The sequence below is a fragment of the Misgurnus anguillicaudatus genome, chromosome 11 (genome assembly GCF_027580225.2).
Source record: "Misgurnus anguillicaudatus chromosome 11, ASM2758022v2, whole genome shotgun sequence".
Lineage (NCBI taxonomy): Eukaryota > Metazoa > Chordata > Actinopteri > Cypriniformes > Cobitidae > Misgurnus > Misgurnus anguillicaudatus.
This window is the reverse complement of record NC_073347.2, coordinates 15,291,060-15,312,989: the sequence shown is the minus strand read 5'-3', so window position 1 is coordinate 15,312,989 and position 21,930 is coordinate 15,291,060. Positions and strand designations below refer to the sequence as shown.

At 37.2% G+C, this 21,930-nt stretch overlaps 1 protein-coding gene and 1 long non-coding RNA gene across 5 annotated transcripts in view; one reads left to right on the top strand and one right to left on the bottom strand.

Moving 5' to 3' along the window:
* Positions 1 to 789: 789 nt before the first annotated feature.
* gabra2a (gamma-aminobutyric acid type A receptor subunit alpha2a) lies at positions 790 to 17,654 on the top strand. Of its 4 annotated transcripts, none has more exons than XM_055169405.2 (10): positions 790 to 1,089; positions 1,468 to 1,530; positions 2,116 to 2,231; positions 8,188 to 8,255; positions 10,193 to 10,413; positions 12,041 to 12,123; positions 14,426 to 14,569; positions 14,652 to 14,804; positions 15,502 to 15,704; positions 16,087 to 17,654. In XM_055169405.2, the coding sequence occupies exons 2-10, from the start codon at positions 1,475 to 1,477 to the stop codon at positions 16,381 to 16,383; spliced, it is 1,341 nt and encodes a 446-aa protein (XP_055025380.1). In that variant the 5' UTR covers positions 790 to 1,089; positions 1,468 to 1,474; the 3' UTR covers positions 16,384 to 17,654. The 4 variants fall into 4 exon arrangements, with proteins under 4 accessions (XP_055025380.1, XP_055025379.1, XP_055025378.1 ...); XM_055169404.2 differs by having other exon boundaries at positions 1,445 to 1,530; XM_055169403.2 differs by having other exon boundaries at positions 791 to 1,089; positions 1,462 to 1,530.
* The window catches only part of LOC129415427 (uncharacterized), a 71,376-nt gene continuing 61,313 nt past the window's right edge, over positions 11,868 to 21,930 (bottom strand). Inside the window, exon 4 of the long non-coding RNA XR_008634814.2 lies at positions 11,868 to 12,121. This is a non-coding gene — a long non-coding RNA (uncharacterized lncRNA). The remainder of the gene's footprint in view (positions 12,122 to 21,930) is intronic.

Here is a 21,930-nt window from a genome sequence, read left to right as displayed (position 1 = left end):
CACTCTTAAAAGTAAAAGGGCACTTAAAAGGTTCTTCACTGTGATGTCATCAAAGAACCATTTTTGGTTCCTCAAAGAACCTTTCAGTCACAGGGTTTTTATAGAACCATTTCTTTCTTACCTTTTTATAAAAAACAACATTTTATTGAACAAAAAAGTTAAAGGTTCTTTATGGAACCATTTAGCCATAAATGGTTCTTCAATGGCATTGTGCGAACCTTTATTTTATACGAATCCTGACTGCATCTGTTCCCTGTCAGTGCTTTAGCTTTTTACATTCTGCCTGAACTGCTTCTTTGGATTTCTAGTCATAAATGTTTCATGTCAGCAAAAATAGGCTAAAAAGAGTTTATTCTTGAAGTTTGGATATAGAAAGATGTTCACGTGTAAATAAATATTTGAATGACTGTCCATAATCAGTTTTTCATGATATATAGTTATATTATAAATATTTTATATATTTTTTACGTAAAAGTTGGGTTAATGAGTCTCATTAATTTGATTCTGATTGGTGGATGTCAAGATTATTTGAAAGAACAAGAGGACAAATGCACCAGGTGGTGCATGCACTTCTGGAGCAAAGAGATTTGTGAAATTCAATATAAATTCTCAAGGAAAATACTAAAAATAAACAAATGGAGAAGACATTGTTATAATCACCAAATGTATCCTTGTTTTATAACTTTTTGTGGAGAAGAGTTTCCATTTTTATTACGAAATGGATCCACACATGACTGAGATTTCATTGAACACACAGCAGACAGAACACGTCATGTCAAGTAAAGCTATGCTCGCTCTAGGACCCGGTGACTCTTCTTACGTCTTTTGGCTACTTGATGCTCTCGTCTGTGTGGACTTCATACAAGCCCACAGATGACCAGCACAGTATACAGGTGGTGTCTCTAGATACGCCGGATCGTGTCCAAATAAATAATCACAAAGGAAAACATATCACAAGTATCTATACTGCGAACGTGCTCATCCATGTGTTTGCGCACCGCTTGCGGGAACATCACGCATGAGACAACGCTGGAAGGGCGGGAACTTTATTAGGCTACTTTATCTCAAAGAAGCTTAACTTTAACAGAGGTAATATTAATTTATTCTTTTTTTTCTTTTTTTAGTTAAAAAAAAATCATGCGTAAGTAAAATATGCCAACCAGACCAGCCTAACTGTTACTCAAGAAGTTTGTGTAGTTGTACATTATTTTTGTTATGTTTGGACAGACTTAATTTTTTTAAGTTACATTTCGAAGTATGGTTGCAATGTGTGAAACATTTCCATATTTTGAAACTTTTTAAACAGACTCGGAGTGTCTGTGGCTCCATCGCTTTTGGCTCTCTTGCGCGTTTTGGAGATGCTTTTGCGCGCTTTCAAACGCAAAACGCTTGCTATCAAAATTAAATTCGTTTTTGTCTTACTTTATCCATGTATAATTCTCAGAGTGACTTCTTTGTCAGGATTAGCTCAACAATGAACCATCATGGATTTCTAATCTACCTTTCTGTTATGGCTTTTTGGCGAACACGGTAAGCAAACAACGATTTATTTATTTACTGTGTGTTTGTGTGTTAGTCTTTCTCACAATAGTCTGTTATACATTGCCTCATGTTATGCGTTCTTCGTGCCATATTTGTGTCATTCAAATGTGTACGTGAGAAGCTTTTGTGGATGATGATACTGTGTTACATTTAACAACCATCATTTAACATCAATTATAAACCATACGTGAATACACAGTTTAATAGTTACTGTATTAAACTTCTGCTGTGGATGGTGGTGGTTATGTAGGCTATAGTAGTACAATGTCTGTAGTGAGACATATAGGTAGTGTTATAAATAAGGCTTCAAAATGACTAAAACCAGCTAATTACACACCACGATTAAACAGTGTTTGGTTTCTATTCTTTTAAGATAAATTCTTAGGTGATTTAATATAGCTGCCATCTCAGAATGTTGGTGCTTTTGCCAGATATCAGTCCCTTCATAAGCCCTCTAAGATGAAAAGCATATGCCGATCAGAGCCAGAGGGCTTTCTTTGAATGTAACTCTATGTATGTATTATATAGTATGAACACAGAACAGAATTTTGATATCAAATGTGTCTTGCACAGTTCTGGTGTAGAGGTGTCAGGCTCAGATGCCTTTAAAAACAACATTACGCTCTTCACTCGGATTTTGGACCGACTGCTTGATGGCTATGACAACAGGTTGAGACCTGGTCTCGGAGGTAAGAGTACAGAGCTGACACCAGTTAAACCGTGTGATTATCGGGGAATATTGGCTTGTGAGTCATTATTGCCCTGCACAGCCTCATTAAACATCCTAATTTCCTCATGTCATTACATTCGTATACTCATGTACTAATGAAAATTACAATCAGAGTACTGAGGAAAATTAAAATCATAGTGATTTTCATAAACATACTTTTGTATTACAGATGCAAGCCAATGTAGCACTTGGTTAAAGGTGCAGTGTGTAATTTTTAGAAGAATCTCTTGACAGAAATGCCAAATAATATACAAAACTATATTGTCAGGGGTGTAAAAAGACCTTTCATAATGAACCGTTATTTTTTATTACCTTAGAATGAGACGTTTTATCTACGTACCGAGGGTCCCCTTACATGGAAATCGCCATTTTGTGCTGCCATGTTTCTACAGATCCCTTAACGGACAAACTTTTTTTACTAAGTTGTCGCCGACGATGACATGTTTATCTGGTGGCATCTACCGTAGCTTCTCTATGGGTTTCAAAAGCGAGGGGTGATCAGTGGACTGAGCCATTGGTTGCAATTTGCAACCTCACCACTAGATGCTGCTCAAATTTACACACTGCACCTTTAAAAACAAGATGAAGTTTTAATTGCATTCAGGTGAATGTGTGCATGAAAAACATAGAAACGTTAACAAAATGTTACTAATGTACCGGACAGTGATGGGAATAACGGCGTTATAAGTAATTGGTGTTAGAAACTGCATTATTTTTTTCAGTAACAAGTAATCAAATAAATTACTGTTTCCCCCGTTATAACGCCGTTATCGTTACTGACATTAAAATGCTGCGCGTTACTAAAATTGATCTCACTGTAGTGATTTTCACCCACGTATACTCGCTCTCTCAGCAAAACACAGTTTTTCTCTTGTGTGTGTGTGTGTGTGTTGTGAGAAACATAACTGATGATGATTGGTGTGTGTGTGTTAGAGGGGGTGGGAGAACCACAAAGCTGATGATGATTGGCTTAATTTCCATCGTTAGCCAACCAGAGGCAGAGTTCACAACATGCACGCACACTCGCACAGTCCGAGCACGCAGTATAAAAAAATCTGAGTATCTTGGTCACTTTGTCGCTAGATTTAGCAACTTTCTACCACTTTAGCGACTTTATAGGACAAATCTAGCTATCTTTTCTGGCGTGGTTGGAGACTTTTGTAGACTGACATGAAAATACGCGTCGTTTTCTTCTCTTAACAATCAGCGGTGCTGCTGCTGTGCCCTATCTCAAAGCACTGACATGCAGCCCGGTAATCGTGCATCAATCACTCCGAAAACACTGGCGACAGGGCGATGGCAAGTACAACAAGCTCAAAGGTAGCGGTCGCAAACACGAAGTATACAGCACTACTTTTCCATTGTTGAGGTGAAAGGCAAGAATGTTTGTGTAATGTGCAACTTATGCCCATGAAAAAAAGTCTCTCCACGTCTGTGGCAAGTAATTCTGATCTAATAAAGCACCTCACATCGTCACATGCTGCCACAAAATTAGTAATTTCTCTTAAGTATCCATTTTAGTCATTTAACATATTTAATTTTGTAAGGGGCATTCAAGTTATTTGAAATATTAATTAGAATTTTTTACTGTAAGAAACGCAGTAATTACTTTTCCTGGTAATTAATTACTTTTATAATAATGTAACGCAGTTACTAACTCAGTTACTATTTGTGAGAAGTAATTAGTAACTATAACTAGTAATGTTCCCAACACTGGTACCGGACTGCCATTATCAGAAGCATCTATCAAAGCGGCATGTTTGCATGTTTGCGGTTGCAAGTTTTCCCATTGCTAAATTAAAGGAAAACACCACAGTTTTTCAATATTTTACTTTGTTCTTACCTCAACTAGACAAATTATGACATACCTATCTGTTTTCAATCCGTGCGCTTCATCTTTGTGCAGCGCGTCGTGAATGTGTTAGCATTTAGCCTAACCCCATTCATTCCTTAGGATCCAAACAGGTATGAATTTAGAAGCCTATTTTTAAAGACTGTTACATGAGTTCATATAAAAATATGAACTATATTGTATGGCGGAAGAGCACTTTGTTTGCAGTAAGTTCCTCCCTGTTTGGATCCTAAGGAATAAATGGGGCTAAGCTAAATGCTAACACATCCACAACGTGCTGTACAATGATTAAGTGCACGCATTGAAAAAAGATAGGGATGTATTAATTCATCTAAGTTGAGGTAGGAACATAGTAAAATATTGAAAAACGGTTTTCCTTTAAAGAGAGGTTGATATACCAATGATGCTATTCTTATGAATGAAATAGAGAAAAACAAAACCAGCGATATCAGCTCCACTTAATAATCAACTAATCCTGCCTGTTCAGTCTGTCAATACCAGCTTACAATGCCCCCTGACATTATTTTAAGCTCTAAGCTAGGAAATAAAAGGTCAGTATGATCTTCTATGATGCAAACAGATTTTGTGAGCGTTTGGTATTTTGTTAAATTACTTTCAGTGGACAGGTACACTGTTGCCATGGTAATTATGTTAAATACAAGATACAGAAATGTCAGGGAACCTCTCTTTAGGGAGATGGCTATTCTGTCATTCGGAAAACCGTAACAGTCAACTTGGATCATGTCCGACACCTCAGCCAATAAATAATGATCAGTAACATCAGTGATGGGCATTCAGGGTGTTGTGACAGTCAGTTACAGTTTACACTTTACAGAAAGCTGAAAGCCAGTGAAAGAAAATATTGATTAAATAGTAATAGCTGTAATCCCAATGGCATGGCAATTCGTACATATTGTATGAGGTGGCTAATTCGTAAGAACACATTCTGCCATCTCTTATGAAACAACATTTTAAGTACAAACTTAAATACAGTTCCCAACAAAAATATTGTTTAGTGTAAATCATGTCGAAGATCAGGCTGTCGATTCATTAAATAATATGTTATTTCATTACAAAACCAGTCTTCAGCTGAAGCCTCTCCTCCATTGACTTGTCTCCATCCTTGAGTTACATGTTGTTATGCTAACCTTGCAGGCATGGTGATGTCATTACAATCATGTATTATTTTCTATCATCTGTGCAACACAAAGATCTTAGGCAGAATGACAGAGCTTGCCCACAAGAAAATGGATGGTGATTCATACTTACAAAATCCTAAAAGTAAAAAAAATCAGAGCACAGGTTGTACTGACCTGGGGTTTTTATAATTTATGATGCCAGTGAGCCCCAAATATGATCAACTTTTGTGAGGGATCTGCTTCCAAAAAGTATGTATTTATGTCTATACACTGGGTTATTTTAAAGCCATGTTGGGTACAGAAATGCACGGTGCGCCGCTTGGTTAAAATTGACCCCTGGGTTATTTTAACCCAACTGCTTCAACCCAACATTACCGTATTTTTTGGTCTATAAGCAGCGTTTTTTTCATAACTTGGCTGGTGCTGCGTCTTATAGTCAGGTGCACCTTGTAAGTCAGTATGAATTCATTTTGACATTTATGAGTCAAGAGACAAAATTACCGTCTACAGCCGCGAGAGTCCGCTATATGCTGCTTCTGTATTTATGTAATTTAATGGATTTAGTAATGTGGAATGACGAGTATGCGAACTTCACACTAGTTGGCTTGCTCGGTTAATTCAACCTTCCAGGTAAGTTCTGTATGCTATGGTTTATTGTTTGAATAATTGATAATATTACTTTAACGTACAGACATCTATTCAGCGTGCTGTTCTTTCTGCTATTGTTTAGTTGAATAACTTGCCTTTTAGATTAAATGTCTGTTCTTCAGCTTGGATTTTGTGAATTAATTTTCTAAATAAACACGACGTATAGTCCACTGTGACTTATATATGTTATTTCGTCTTAAGGACGCATTTTTGAATGATGTGGCTTATACTCCAGTGCGGCTTATAGTCCGGAAAATACAGTAGGTCATTTTTAACCCAGTATGTGTACTATGCATTTCTGTACCCAACATGTTCCCCAATATATACCCATTATGGTTTAAAAATAAATAAATTAGATAAATAGTAAGTGTGATTTTATAACATATTGTTCAAACCTAAAGGGATAGTTCGACCAAAAATGAAAATTATCCTATGATTTACTCACCCTCAAGCCATGCAAGATGTATATGACTATCACCTTTCAGACAAACAAAATCGGAGTTATATTAGATTATACAACAGTTCTTTCTGGTTCTCGAATCTGATTGGCTAAGAGCTATGCGATATTCTACTGATAACGGCACAGTAACCGCTTCACCTGTAGTATCATTCCGCCACCTAGTGAATGGAGGTCCTTTAAACAGGCTCATCTCTGAATGGAAAAACTGCACACACACACGGACAAACACAGACGCGCTGTTTTTAAACACTCTCCGTGTGTCTCATAAGTTCACTAGCTCGTAAATCAGTCTGTGAATCCCAATCGGAAGCGACTATTCCGTCAAAGATCAGTGCTCTTGGATGTTACGTTAAACTTAATGGGAGTAATGTCTTGTCACATTGTGTGGACGATTAACACTTGGAAAGAGGAATGTAAACAATATTTTTTCTGGAGCGATATCTCTTCTCAAAACGCGAAAACACCGTGGAACTGCAGGTAAGCACCGCAGCTTTTAAATGTGGACATTGATCATTTATTTTACCGTGACTATTAAAACATGTTATGAGATATCGCCACTGGTATATTTAGAAGCACCATGAAAAAACATCTCTCTGACACTTATAAAAAACAGTTTTATACTGACAAGAACAAAGTCTAATAATAATCGAGTTCTCGTATCGCGTTTAGATGAAATGGTAAACCAATAGTAACATTATAGAAGTATAGTTTTATTAACTTTTACCTCGCGCCAAAACAATAACAACACAAAAGACACTAAATATGAATAAGAAAACAAGTAATAGTTTCATCATGACACCAAATACTGCTGATTTGATCTAAATTTTGACCATCAGGCCAAGATGAGAGCCAGGGAATCCCTGTCAGAGATGTAGCTCAGAGAGGGCGGTGGTCAGCGGGGCGAGTGAACACTGACCTCCTTTCATGCTTTGGTTCTCATACACACCGAATCTTACTAAGCAAACGTTCAAACAGGCGCTATCTTTACTAATCGACTGCAGATTTAAATATAATACATATACATTCTCGACTGAACTAATCTTAAAACTACACCAAGAAACGTTAATATAAAGAAACAGCTTTTCCGTCCATTGAGTTATGATGAAATTCAAAGCAGCCGAAAGTGTTACCTGTCATTCTGCCTCTGGCCTAATCACAGCCGTGATGATATAGAGCTATATCACACTCCTACTCGAGCGATATTGCTTAAAAATGTCCTGGCTCTGTCAAGCATTATAGTGGTAGTAAATGGTGCTACTGATTGTGAAGCCCAAACAAGTGCAAAAAATCTTTCACAAGTAATCCACACACGGCTCCAAGAGGTTAAAAAAGCCATTCTGATGGTAATCGATGTGATTTTGTAATAAAAATATCCATATTAAAAACATTATAAACTATAATAACTAGTTTTAAATATTACCTTTAAATAATTGGCTACACCAATGCTGGATGTATAAACCTAAAGAGACACATTTTCAATTCAAATGTATTTATACTGAAGCAATCTTGTTTCTTAGCAGCTTTACAGGGACCTTACAAACCCCTGTGAGTAAGATAAAGGGCAATGTTATATAAACAGACTACAAATATGAACAATTCCTAAAGGTACAGTATGTAGGTACAGAATGTATGTTGTCTTTTTCGCTATGAAATTTTCTGGGGACCCCTTCTGGAGGTCCCCTAGGGGCCCCCAGATCCCAGTTTGAAAACGTTTGTGGTCCATTTGGAGCTTAAGAACATAGTTTGTGGGATGAAAAGTAGCAGTATTCTGCCTAATGCCTGTTTTGTTTTTATGATTTTATACTGTGTGACACAGACCGAGTAACAGAAGTGAAGACAGATATCTACGTTACCAGTTTTGGGCCAGTATCGGATACAGACATGGTAAGACATACCTCCTCACACATGTGATTTGTATTCATCTAGTGTCACCTAAACTGTGCCAACGAAAATTTTTTTATATTTTTGTGTTCATCACATTCAGACCCTCCACCTCTCTATCCCAGTTTGTGTTTTCCTCTATTCATAGCTTTAGATACCTGCTGCTAGCTGAAGGCTTTTCTTAGGTCTCATGTTTCCCTCACTTCACAGTCTTTGCTCTCAAGTACTCAGACTAAAAAGGAAAAAAACAATGTTTAAATGGAAGAGAAATGATTTTTTCATTCATTATTTATTTTACCGTCTGTTGCTGTGGAGTGCTGAGTGTTTTCTAACCCACTGAACATTCTCACAGATCCTGTTGTAAAAGTATCCTCTGTTCAAAAAGACTGTAATCTTATGATCACATTACGTCAGGATGATAACCATAGCTAGTGTATTCCTGTCCTGTTTTTTCATATTTTTGGGAACTCATGGGAAATCATGAAGTCTACCTCTGCCTGAGTCATTGCTGTATCCCTGCTATACACTGCCCTGTTGGGTATTTTAAATCTGTCAGAGAACTGTAAATTATAGTCATTTTATCATTGAGTTTTGGGTTGGTTGGTAAATAATTTAAAAACAACGTTCCATTATAATTCACAGAATTCCTCTGTAATCGATCTATCTATCGATCGATCGTAAATGTCTAGTATTATATCTTTTATATATGTAAGGGAGAGCGGGGTAAGTTGTCACATGGTTACGTTGTCACACTAGAGGCACTATCTCAAAAATCAAATAGCCACTTGACAACTTCTATAGTCAACTTTGGGTCAAGATCGCTCTAATATGACGTTAGCGCAATTTTCTTATTTTTTGGCTCAACCTTGCAGATCGTTTAACATGTACTACTAACACACACTTACAAAAAGGAAAATCACGAAAAGGAAAATAGTGTCTCTTTAAAAAAATAGCGACCAAAAACAATTTTTTTTATCAGTCCAGCTGTGCCTTCAGGATATGACAATATGAAAAGTGACTCAATTTGTGGAGATCAGGTATCTCTGCGACAGCATAATGAAAGGTAATGTTACAGGATGTTGAGGAGAAAATCAAATGACAAATCACGCTTACCTCAAAGTTTGCATGAGATGGAGGATTAAGATTTTCTTATTGAGCTGAAATTAACTTAGTATAGACGTATAATGGCTTCACTGCCACAGTACGATTACGACATTGTGGAAGTTGATACAGGGAAAGAGGAAATCGATGCATTACAGATGGGAAATCTTGGACCATCAGTGACAGCATATACTGTCACAGAATATTATCACTGTCTGAGAGTATAGGAGTAAATTATTATCTCTTACATACGTATAAATGTTTTCCTATCTCTGTGCTGCCATGGAAACAGACCGACCGCCTTCACCCGAGGGGTCGGTGCGTGGCAGTACTGCGCCCAAGGGAGCAGGAGATATGCACTGATCTGACACTTTGCTGCTTTCTAGTAGTGCAGAGAGAAAGGTCTCTATATCACAGACAGACAATGAACATATTGAATAAACTGAAATATCACTTGCCTGTGCAGAGGGAGCACCTTTTACATGCATTTATAATTTTTTTTTAATTTACAAAACATTTACAGTGTGGATTCCAGGTATATACGCACAACAGTAGTCAGTCATGGGCTAGTGGTTGCCTTGAGCAAGGCATATTTCCTCCAATAACTCCCCGGGCACTGCAGTGATAGCTGCCCACTGTTCTGTATATGTGTGTGTGTGTGTGTGTGTGTGTATTCACTACTCATTGGGATGGGTTAAATGCAGAGGTCACTTTCCAAGTATGGCTCACCATACATTGGCCACTATGCAATTTTTCACTTTTTCAGTATGTATTTAATAAAGAAGCGTATTTACTCGTATTTAAAAAAAATCACCTGATATGACCCTCTCTATTCTCAGGAATACACAGTGGATGTGTTTTTTCGCCAGCGCTGGACCGATGAGCGGCTAAAGTTTCACGGGCCAATGAACATCCTGCGTCTCAACAATCTGATGGCCAGTAAAATCTGGACCCCAGACACTTTTTTTCACAACGGCAAGAAGTCTGTGGCTCACAACATGACTATGCCCAACAAACTTTTACGGATTATGGAGAATGGAACTCTGCTTTACACTATGAGGTGCACACATGTATACACACGTCATCATTTTTCTCATTAAATATATTTCCAAAGGTGCTATTGACATGAAATTTTCACTAGATGTTGATAACAACCTAAGTAATTCATACAAGACTGATAGTTTTCAGCTGCACCTCCCTTTCTTTATGTTCAATACTTTCCCTGTGTCATTTCACATTATTACACATAACTTCATTTCTGAACTTATTTGTTTTGGTTTCTTTGCATGTATGGCAGGGGTCTTCAACTACTTTTCTTCAGGGGCCAGATTTTAGAATTGTGAATATGACGCGGGCCAAACTTTTACCCTATTTTTAATTTTGATATATTTTTACTTTTACCATATATGTGTGTGTGTTGTTGTCGTTTTTGTTACTTTTGTTGTAGTATATTTGAAAAAAAAAAAACATATTAAAAACATGCATTTTCAAAAAATTTAAATTTAAAAGCCTTTTAATTACTGAAAACTCATATTTTCTTTATTAATATTTAATAAAGAAAATATGAGTTTAACATGTAAGAGCCAAATGTTAATAGTAAAAGTGTGAAAGATCAACACTCCTAAACATATTTTGTTTATAACTGTTTACTTTCATTAATTGTTACATGTTAAGTATTCACAACATAAAGCCAGTCTTCTCCTAATGACTAAAATTGCACTACATGTTTTCTTTTTTAATATTTTATAGATATATAGGCTGAACAGCCTTTCCATTGTCCATTACATATAACTGTCGGGAGTTCGCCCCCTAGTGGCGTAATGAAAATGTAGTTTAATCGTAAATCTGTCATGGGAGAGAACCTTTAATCTACGAAAATATGCATGGTTAATAATTTACTTACCAGTAATTAAAGTATTCAAGTGTTACTTATAAAGTAAAACAAACAATAATTAATAATTTTAACTTTGCACACAGTTTTGATTGCAACACACTGTAATACATCACTTCCGGTCGCCGCGTCACATGCGGTGTAGTCGCATAAGTTTATTTTCTTTAATGCATCCAAAGCTCGAATTGGATCAGCTAATTACACACCCGCAGATGGTTGGCACCACACACAGCCCCTGTCTGTGTTGTCTTGTACAGTGGTAAGGTAAAAGTAACCACGCTGAATTTAAATCAGACTATAGTCGTTTCTCAATAAGGCTGCAGCCTCCGGAGGTCGCATTTCCAGGCTGCATACGTCATTATTAAGTCTTATTTCAGAATTTTAACAATTATAAAGTTGACTATTATTCTTAGTTAATCGTAAATTGTTGTAATATGCTTATGATTTGTGAATGTAATGCTCAGTTAACTTAATCTTGATGACGTATGCAGTCTGCATATGCGACCTCCGGAGGCTGCAGCCATCCGAGTGAGAAACGGCCACCGGTGACCGGCGGGCCGGATAAAGATGATTGGCGGGCCGCACTTGGCCCGCGGGCCGCCATTTGACTAGCCCTGATGTATGGATTACTTGTGTTGTTAGCATCTGGTGAACATTTCGTGTCAAATGCACCTTTGGAAATATTTTTGAAAAATATATATATTTAAATAAAAATACATATTTCACCCAATGTATAATGAACACAAATTAATAGGTCAGTGTTGTGATGTGTGTTTATATGCATTTATGCCAATAGGTTGACAGTTCAAGCTGAATGTCCAATGCATCTTGAAGACTTTCCAATGGATTTTCACTCCTGTCCACTTAAATTTGGCAGCTGTAAGTAAAAGTATGAAATATTTTTTTCATTACTGTGATGTACGGTGATATTTAAGCACTGTATAGCGTTCGACATTTTTTATTTGTCTATTCATGACAAAAATCATAATAATAATATAAACTTTATTTTATATAGCGCCTTTAAAAGATTATTCTCAAAGCGCTTTACAAAGAAGAGTACAAAGTTCGAGATCAATATAATAATAACAACAGGATAAAAATAAAAACAAGAATAAATATCAAATCAATCTTATTATATAGGCCAGTCTGAAAAAATTAATGTGTGACCCTGCCATGTCAAAAATTTAAATTAATGTGAAATCAAACTTTAATTCTTTAGCCTGGATTTCACAGGCAGGGTCACATATTTTTTGACTCTACACATATAGTAATCAGGAATATAAAAATTATTTAAAAAGTAAACCTGAAACATCAGAAAACTAAATTTGTGAAATAATTGTTTTGTCCTTCAGTAAATAAGGACAAGAAATCAGTCAACCTTTCATTGGCATTCTTAACAGCAAAACATTTGATTCTGAATAAATGAAGTGAAGCGGGCAACACAACATTAGAAATCATTTATTATAATCACCAAAGCTGTCGCTGCAGGTTAAAAAGATGTCACGTTACTGCTCGAGCCCTGCAATTTAGTCCAAGCTCAATGACTGACAGAGCTTAGAGCTCTGATAACTCACAAATTTCCTTATTATAATCGACAAAACTGCAGCATCAACCTCACATTTTAATCTGAACTGCACTGTCTTTGAATATAATGGACGCTCTCTGGTTTTGTTACTTGACTCACAGTGTTCATAAGGTGTTACAATAGCCTCTTTCACACAGTAATTTCAGTAAATAACCATGAATTTACCAAAATGAATTTACCAGTAAATGCAAAAACGTTCTGTCTTTTTACATTCACACATCATTACCAAAATACCGGTAAACTCGGTGAGACAGTGAAAGTTGCATCTAGACTGCTGTGTGCCGAGCTCAATGCTGTATTGAGTTCATATCCACAGTCCATATTTTGTTGTTTTTACTTCTGTGTCAAACTCTGACAGTTGCGCAGTTGCTAGTAACCAAACAACATTGCATTAGATCAGTGGTTCTCAAGCTTTTTTGGTGTGCGGCCCCCCGTGTACAGTCCATCTTTTATGGCCCCCAAAGTAAATGTATGCTATAAATCATTCTAAAATGTAAAATCTGAATTAAACAAAATTATATTCATATACAATGTAGTGGTGTTGGTTAGTTAGTAGCCTTATTTTATAGGTTTAATTACACAATGTATAATAAATTATAGAATGTTTTATGAAATGTCATAAAACTGGGGCCCCCCTGGCACCATCTCAGGGCCCCTCAATTTGAGAACCACTGCATTAAATGACTTCAAACGGCACTGAACTGGGAAAGAGTCGCAACCTGCGTCTTGAACAGCAGTAATATTTACACATTAGCTTTCACAGAGGGTGTGGTAACGATGTGGGCAATTCGGCAAATAGATGATAAGCTGTTTTTAACAACTTTGGTGAAGAAATGTGGACGTTAACTATAGGTGCTCGACTTTAAGCAGGGTGCGTGTGGAAATGTCTGTAAACAGTACAGGGGTAAACGTGTCATCGGTATCAAAACATAATGACAGCCCGAAGCTCTCAGTGCATTCTAAAGGCCGGTAATCCTTATTCTTCGTTCACACATAGCGCTTACCAGTAAATTACTGGTAATCTTACAATCTCTCTTACTGATAAATTGGCAGTATTGATTTATCAGAAAGGTTCTGTTCACACATGATCTGTTAACTGCAATTTACCTGCAATTTACCAGTGATTGTAATGATATTAAGCAGTGCCTGAAAATTGTCCCCTGCTATTGAAAGTAACCAAGGGGACTATTTTCGGGCAGTGCATAATATCACTATGCCTGCTACCGCCATGTTACATCAGCAAAGTCCTTGATTATTACGCTAGAATGAGAGTATAGTTCCCAGCCACATCTGCCCAGAAAATCACAACTTTTAATTTTCAGTCTCAGTACACGATGTAACTACAGAAGAGTCAAGTTTTAAATAGGAAAGACCCGGCGATCAGCTGAATGGTTTCCAAAATGGTAAAAATCATGTTTAAATCTAGGGGAGCTGTAAAATGAGGATATTTTTTAAAAAAAGTGGAGTGTCCCTTTAAGATATTTGTAATCAAGCAGTTAGTAGGAGCACTACTATGGAAGTCAATGATGCTCCAAAACTGTTTTTGAACTCCAAGCATTGCTCAAAATATATAACGTTTAACATTGTTGTGTGTAGATGCTTATACTCTGTCAGAGGTGACATACGTTTGGACACGAAATGCCACCTTATCTGTTGAAGTAGCTCCGGATGGATCTAGACTCAACCAGTATGACCTAATGGGACAGACGGTTGGTAAAGAAACCATCAAGTCCAGCACTGGTGAGTTGATGATATATTTCGCATAGATAAAGATGTTCTCAAAAGTCACAGAAAAAGATCCATCCACTACTCTGACTCACAGGTGAATATACAGTGATGACGGCCCATTTCCATTTAAAGAGGAAGATCGGATACTTCGTCATCCAGACATATCTGCCCTGCATTATGACAGTCATCCTATCCCAGGTCTCTTTCTGGCTCAACCGAGAATCCGTCCCAGCACGCACAGTGTTTGGTAAGCAAGCAAGCATGTGTCATACGTATCATATTTCTCACGAAAAAACATAATGTAATGAACTTTTTTTATTTAGTGAATTGTTCCAATAGCATATTTTCAATTGTTGGCTTTGTACCTACGTAAAACAAATTGATCTTGCTGATTTTGTTTGTTCTGATTAAATTATTGATGCAGTCATGGGTAGAGCTGATGTTGATGTGTATGTTTTATTTTCTCTCTAGCAGTTTCAATATCCTTCAGGCCAATAAAAATAAAGAGAGTCATAAAATCCTGTGCACGCACACATACAAGTTAACATTTCACCTAGTCACCCCAGGCTTTATTATTTATTTTGCTTCTTGCTAAATTTAATACAAACAATATTTTCATTGAAATAAAGAGTTTAGGAAAGATTATAAATATAATTAACAAATTATACAAAAAATATAACTTTGGTATATATTATTATGTGTTGATATCTAACCCAAATGGACATTGTAGCATTATAATTACTCCATGCCAAGAACAAAATGTCTTATATGTAACTCAAATGTGAACAAAACATTGCATTCACTTTTTGTACTATTTTTAATGGCACTCCAGCAATGAGGCTAACAACATAAACGCTGGTATTTATCTGCAGTGAGACGTGCGGTGCTAATGCATCATCTGTGTATATAACAGTCTTTCAGCATCTTTTGTTATTCTTGTCTAGGTGTGACAACAGTGCTAACCATGACCACTCTGAGCATCAGTGCTCGCAACTCTTTGCCAAAGGTGGCTTACGCCACGGCCATGGACTGGTTCATTGCTGTGTGCTACGCTTTTGTTTTCTCTGCTCTCATCGAGTTCGCCACTGTAAACTACTTCACCAAGCGCGGCTGGGCCTGGGATGGCAAGAGCGTTGTCAGTGATAAGGTAACCATGACTACACACACACTAGCCTTTGATTTTGGAGTAGGACACATACGATGGCTCTGATTATCATCATTGTGAAGAAGTGGGTTATTTTGACGAGTGAACATACGCTGATGGGAAGTAAATCAATGCGGTTTATTTCCCTTTCGGATATCCAAACAGGTTTATGTGAGACATTTTGCAGACAAAACACAAGGGCATTATCAGTAAGATGTAATGCATTTATCCTCTTGACGAATCGAAGTACTAATACAGGGTAGAAATTGAATGGTTTGAGGTGTTTTGTTATATAATTTGCAATTGACTTTACGCACAAAATGGAGCCTTTGATATCATTGATTAACCACTGTCATGGATCAAACCCATCCTCTTCTACCTGCAGAAAAACGAGACATCGGTGGTGAAAAAGAATAACGCTTATGCAGTTGCTGTGGCAAACTACGCGCCTCACATTGCTAAGGACTCGGCACTCCCCACCGTCTCTAAGAGCGTCACAACGGAGGCCAATAAAGCTCAACCGGTGGCTAAAGAGGCAAAAAAGACCTTTAATAGCGTCAGCAAGATTGACCGTATGTCACGCATCATCTTCCCGGTGCTTTTTGGCAGCTTTAACTTGGTTTATTGGGCCACGTATCTGAACAGAGAACCTGTCATTAAGAACATGGTCTCGTCGCAATGACTCATGAGCTACCTAAAGCTCATACAAAATAGTATGGAAAATAACAGCCGTATTTATTGACAAAAACACGTGGTCTGTTTAAAGAAAAAAAAACCTTTTGTACAAATTTTTCCAGTGTGTACTTTAAAAGATGTATCACATTAGTTTAAGTCCTTTTTTTAAACCTGACCTGAGACCTATATACATTTAGCTCACAGGTACGATGTGTCTTGTCATGATAAAAATGCTTCTTTGTTGTGTTAAATGAATTGTGTACAACATATGAAGAGTTCAGATGCTAAAACTTCTAAGTGCATCTGACATGATATGTTTTCTTGAAAATGAGCTTTTTTATCAGGCTTATGTTTAGGTTAAATAATTTCACTTTTTGGAATGGTTATTAGTCAGTAATTGAAATGCCATATTTTTAAAAATGTAACTTTAGTCATTTCATTGGTATTTAACAAATTTGACTGTCTTTCACTGCAAAATCCTCTAAGTGCATGCAAGCTTTCTTTGTCTTGTCTAAAGAAGTGGAGGTTTTGCAAAGTAAACAGCTGCAAAATCTAGAAACATTGCAAAAGATGAGACTCAAAATGCGCTGTAATCCATGTCACTGCCACATTCGATTTGAACGCCGTCATTCATCCAATTCTTCTTTTGTGCACTTAGAGGACTTTGTTGAAAAATCAAAGTGAATTCTGCCAACAATATTTTTGCGGTATTTTTCAAGGGCCTGAAGCCGGGATTAAGCAGATTTGAAGCGAAGGAATTTGATGAACGTATAAGAGGTACTTATCCCATTCGGTTAATATAAACTCACCTAAAGGATTATTAGGAACATAATACTAATACTGTGTTTGACCCCCTTTCGCCTTCAGAACAGCCTTAATTCTACATGGCATTGATTGAACAAGGTGCTGAAAGCATTCTTTAGAAATGTTGGTCCATGTTCATAGGATAGCATCTTGCAGTTGATGGAAATTTGTGGGATGCACATCCAGGACACGAAGCTCCCGTTCCACCACATCCCAAAGATGCTCTATTGGGTTGAGATCTGGTGACTGTTGGGGCCATTTTAGTACAATTAACTCATTGACATGTTCAAGAAACCAATTTGAAATGATTCAAGCTTTGTGACATGGTGCATTATCCTGCTGGAAGTAGCCATCAGAGGATGGGTACATGGTGGTCATAAAGGGATGGACATGGTCAGAAACAATGCTCAGGTAGCCTGTGGCATTTAAACGATGCCCAGTCGGCACTAAGGGGCCTAAAGTGTGCCAAGAAAACATCCCGCACACCATAACACTACCACCACCACTAGGCTGCACAGTGGTAACAAAGCATGATGGATACATGTTCTTATTCTGTTAACGCCAAATTCTGACTCTACCATCTGAATGTTTCTTGAGACTCATCAGACCAAGCAACATTTTCCAGACTTCAACTGTCCAGTTTTGGTGAGCTTGTGCAAATTCTAGCCCTTTTTCCTATTTGTAGTGGAGATGAGTGGTACCCGGTGGGGTCTTCTGCTGTAGTAGCCCATCCGCCTCAAGGTTGTGCGTGTTGTGGCTTCACAAATGCTTTGCTTCATACCTCGGTTGTAACGAGTGGTTATTTCTGTCAAAGTTGCTCTTTTATCAGCTTGAATCAGTCGGCCCATTCTCCTCTGACTTCTAGCATCAACAAGGCATTTTCGCCCACAAGACTGCCTAGAAATGGTTGTGCATGAAAATCCCAGTCACTGAGCAGATTGTGAAATACTCAGACCGGCTTGTCTGGCACCAACAACAATGCCACGCTCAAAATTGCTTAAATCACCTTTCTTGCCCATTCTGACATTCAGTTTGGAGTTCAGGAGATTGTCTTGACCAGGACCACACCCCTAAATGCATTGAAGCAACTGCCATTTGATTGGTTGATTAGATAATTGCATTAATGAGAAATTGAACAGGTGTTCCTAATAATCCTTTAGGTGAATCTATATATATAATTTTGATATATTAGCACCTTTAGCATCTGAGCTCCTCATATGATAGCTCTGTTGTTTTGTCATGGCTGAGCTACAATCCGTAAAACAAATTACAGCACTTTTTAATGACATATGTAGCATTTTAAAGCACTTTATGTTTTTGCATTCAATTAGTGTGCATATTAGTTTTTCATGTACTTTCGTGTGCTGTGCATTTTAATGCTGCACCTTATTTGTAGCCGTAAGCAATGTGTTATCAACTAAACGATTCAGTGATTTTCTTTGAAGCACCAAATGTATTGTCCTAAACAAGTGTTGTTGTGTCATTCAATGGACACTTTGATCAGTGAGCACAATCTACTGTGAAATTGCACTCTTCAATTTACTGTATGTGGGTACATTTGGATTATGCTTTGGATAAAATGAACATGGGTTACTGAAATGCTTATATGTAACTCAAATATGAAGCTCCATGCCAAACTACTTATTGAACATGGATGTCCACGTTAGGTTTATGCACAAATGGCATTGTTTATGTGGTATAATTCGGTATATTATGTACATGTTAGCGTCATGTTTAATACAGGTTGTATTGGGCTTCTCTGTGACTAGTGATGCAAGATAAAATTATATTAAGGAAAACCAATTTTTGATTTACTGTATGCTAAATAAATCATAATTTTAATACTAGAATCGACAATCCTGCCAAATATAAGTGCTTGAAAGTGCTGCTGTGAGCTTACATTTTACTGTTCTCAGTCTTCTCTTTGGGCAGTGGGACAGCTTTCTGTTCGACTAAAATAAAGTATTGTCAATGCCAACATGACTAATTTTCTCTGCTTTTTGTAGGTGGTTGTGTAAATGCTACCTTCCTAATTCACTCCAAAGTCTTTTATTCAGCATTTGACATATGCACGAGAGCACAAAACTAAGTAAACTCTTAATTTTTAGACTCAGTAAGAGTTGAGAATGGCACAAGCTCTTGCTGGTTTAGCTGACATGGTTTTAGTCCATATATATCGAAAAGTTCACTCTGTGCGGGTACTGCTTCTTTTATTCTTCACACTTTGAAGAGACTGCATCCATGATCAAATTCATCCCCCACCAACCTCCGGTCCATATTTCCTTCCTCAGCTTCTTTTATTTTTTTGAAGTCTGAAAGCTTTTATAAAGATGATTCTGTCTTGGCCAACCAGCAGAATTTGAGATTAGCAACATTGAATGGGGAACAGAGAGTGGCTCTGCATTTATCTGAGATCTTCCTTTAATAACAAAAAGCATGTGATCAGAGCTATCAGTGCACACGGAAGGCAAACTAAAGAAGGATGGATACTGTGGTAACCTCAGCTCCCTCCTCTGCACCTTCTGGAAAGCATTTATTTGGGACAAACAAGCATCTGTCAGAACAGATGTGTCCACTTGTGCACAAGATTAGACACACACACACACACATGCTGAAGACATGACCTGGGGGTGACTCAAAAAAGTTGGATTTCATTTATTGGCCAAAACTCTTAAGGTGGAACTGAGGCTGATCCCATGTCAAGTGGCATTAACAAGCCTTCCGCCTTAAGCGACATCTGTGAGGACGTTGTTAGGATTTCTCAGATCTGAGAGATCACAGAGGCAAAGAATCTGAGAAGCACTAAAGTGCCTTAAAATAACATCCGTTTAGATAACAATCAAACAAAAAGCTATACAGGAACTGTTCACAAGTAGATAAATGTAAAGTATATTTTACCATCTCTCATGCATGCAGAGTTAACACCACAAATTATAATTGTTTCATGTTAATCTATTGCATTATGTTATAATTACATTCCTCAAATGTAATTATATGGTATTCTTTCAAAATGGTATTCTTTTAAGATTCGATTTGTTTCGTTCGAGACTTAATAATGCCATTGAATGCGTTTCAAGTTAATGTGCAGTAGCACATTCACAGTTCTTCATCTTCAGTTTCTGCAACCATTTGCTTTGTAGCAACTAGAAATGTGTTCTCACTGTTCAAACATTATATTAGTCATGCTAGAAAATAGCATTACTCTGACATGGATACTCTGTTAATACATCCCTAAAAATGGATCCTAAGTTTCCATCAATTCAACAATAATGCCACATATAATATCAACATACATTCTTCCTATATGTTTGATGAAAATGATACAAAAAATATGGGTTAAAAAAAGAAGGAACAAAACAGGGTTGGGATTCCTCCAGTGAGAAACCAGCAGAGCATAAATAAGGAGTTGGTTGAGTTGCCAAGCAACAGACAGGACATGCACAGGGCTTTGATGCTTAAAGTGTGTGACACAACTTGCCTGCTTGTTCTCTGTTTATAGGTGTGTATGTGTGTCTGTGATATATAGTGTTTCGAGGAACTTTGTTTATACTATTATGATAGATAAATATTGCTTTGTAAACACATGCACAAATATTGTAGACAATAAAGTGCATTGGACTGTATGATAATGTTAAATGCCTGTGAAATACAAATATTTCAGATAATAATAAACTGGTATTTTCACCCCAGTGTTGGGTCAAAAACTGAAAAATCTGGCAGTTGGGTTAAATAATCCAGAAAATGTTTATATTTCATCCAACAATAGGTTAAAACAACCCAGCATTTTGCCTATAAGTTTTAAATAAGAAAAATATTGAAAGTCTTTGGTCATTTTTGAGCATGATGCTAATGGTCTAATCAGATTCAATGAATTATGCTAAGCTATGCTAAAAGTGGTACCACCAGACCTGAAGATCGGCTGAATGGATCCCAAAATGGAAAACTTCATCGTTTAATTCTAGGGGAGCTGGAAAAGTGGAGTGCCCCTTTAAGAACCATTGACCGAAAGGTTGTTTGGGGAACCAAAAATGGCTTATCTCCATACTATTATTAAATTGTGTGTGACACTTCCCATGATGCATTGCATCTCTGGAATTGTCCCCGTAAACCACATATGCCAGTGTGTGTGTGTGTGTGTGTGTGTGTGTGTGTGTGTGTGTGTGTGTGTGTGTGTGTGTGTGTGTGTGTGTGTGTGTGTGTGTGTGTGTGTGCGTGCGTGTTTATTATGCTACACAGGAAGTCTCCTTGTAAGCTGAACTGCTTAACAAACATACTAAATGGTACTTTATCATAGATTAAAAACTGCCAACAGGTTTATATGACGGTTGGGGTTAGGGACTGTGGTAGGAAAATAGAATATGAATAGGTAGAATATGTATTTGTATTTGTATTTATTCCGATCTCCATTAGCTGTGAAAGCACAGCTATTCTTCCTGGAATATGTGTTTGTTTAGTATGAAATGCATTGTGTCTATGAAATTGTCCCCGCAAACCAAATATGCCAACATAAGTGTGTGTGCGTGTGGTCCTTTATAGATTTCCTGCATGTCCCAGGTCTACATTATTTTGTGTCAGAATGTTAATGGCTAACAATATAATAGATTTCTCTTCTGTTTTTTTAATTTATGTCAGAGGATCAGAGCTCACCTGAATACAAAGCACATTGAGATGAGCTCAAACTGAGCGCTGGCCATTCTTATTCTAGATTCATATCTGTCACTAATAAATCATTACAAATTTCAAACCTGTT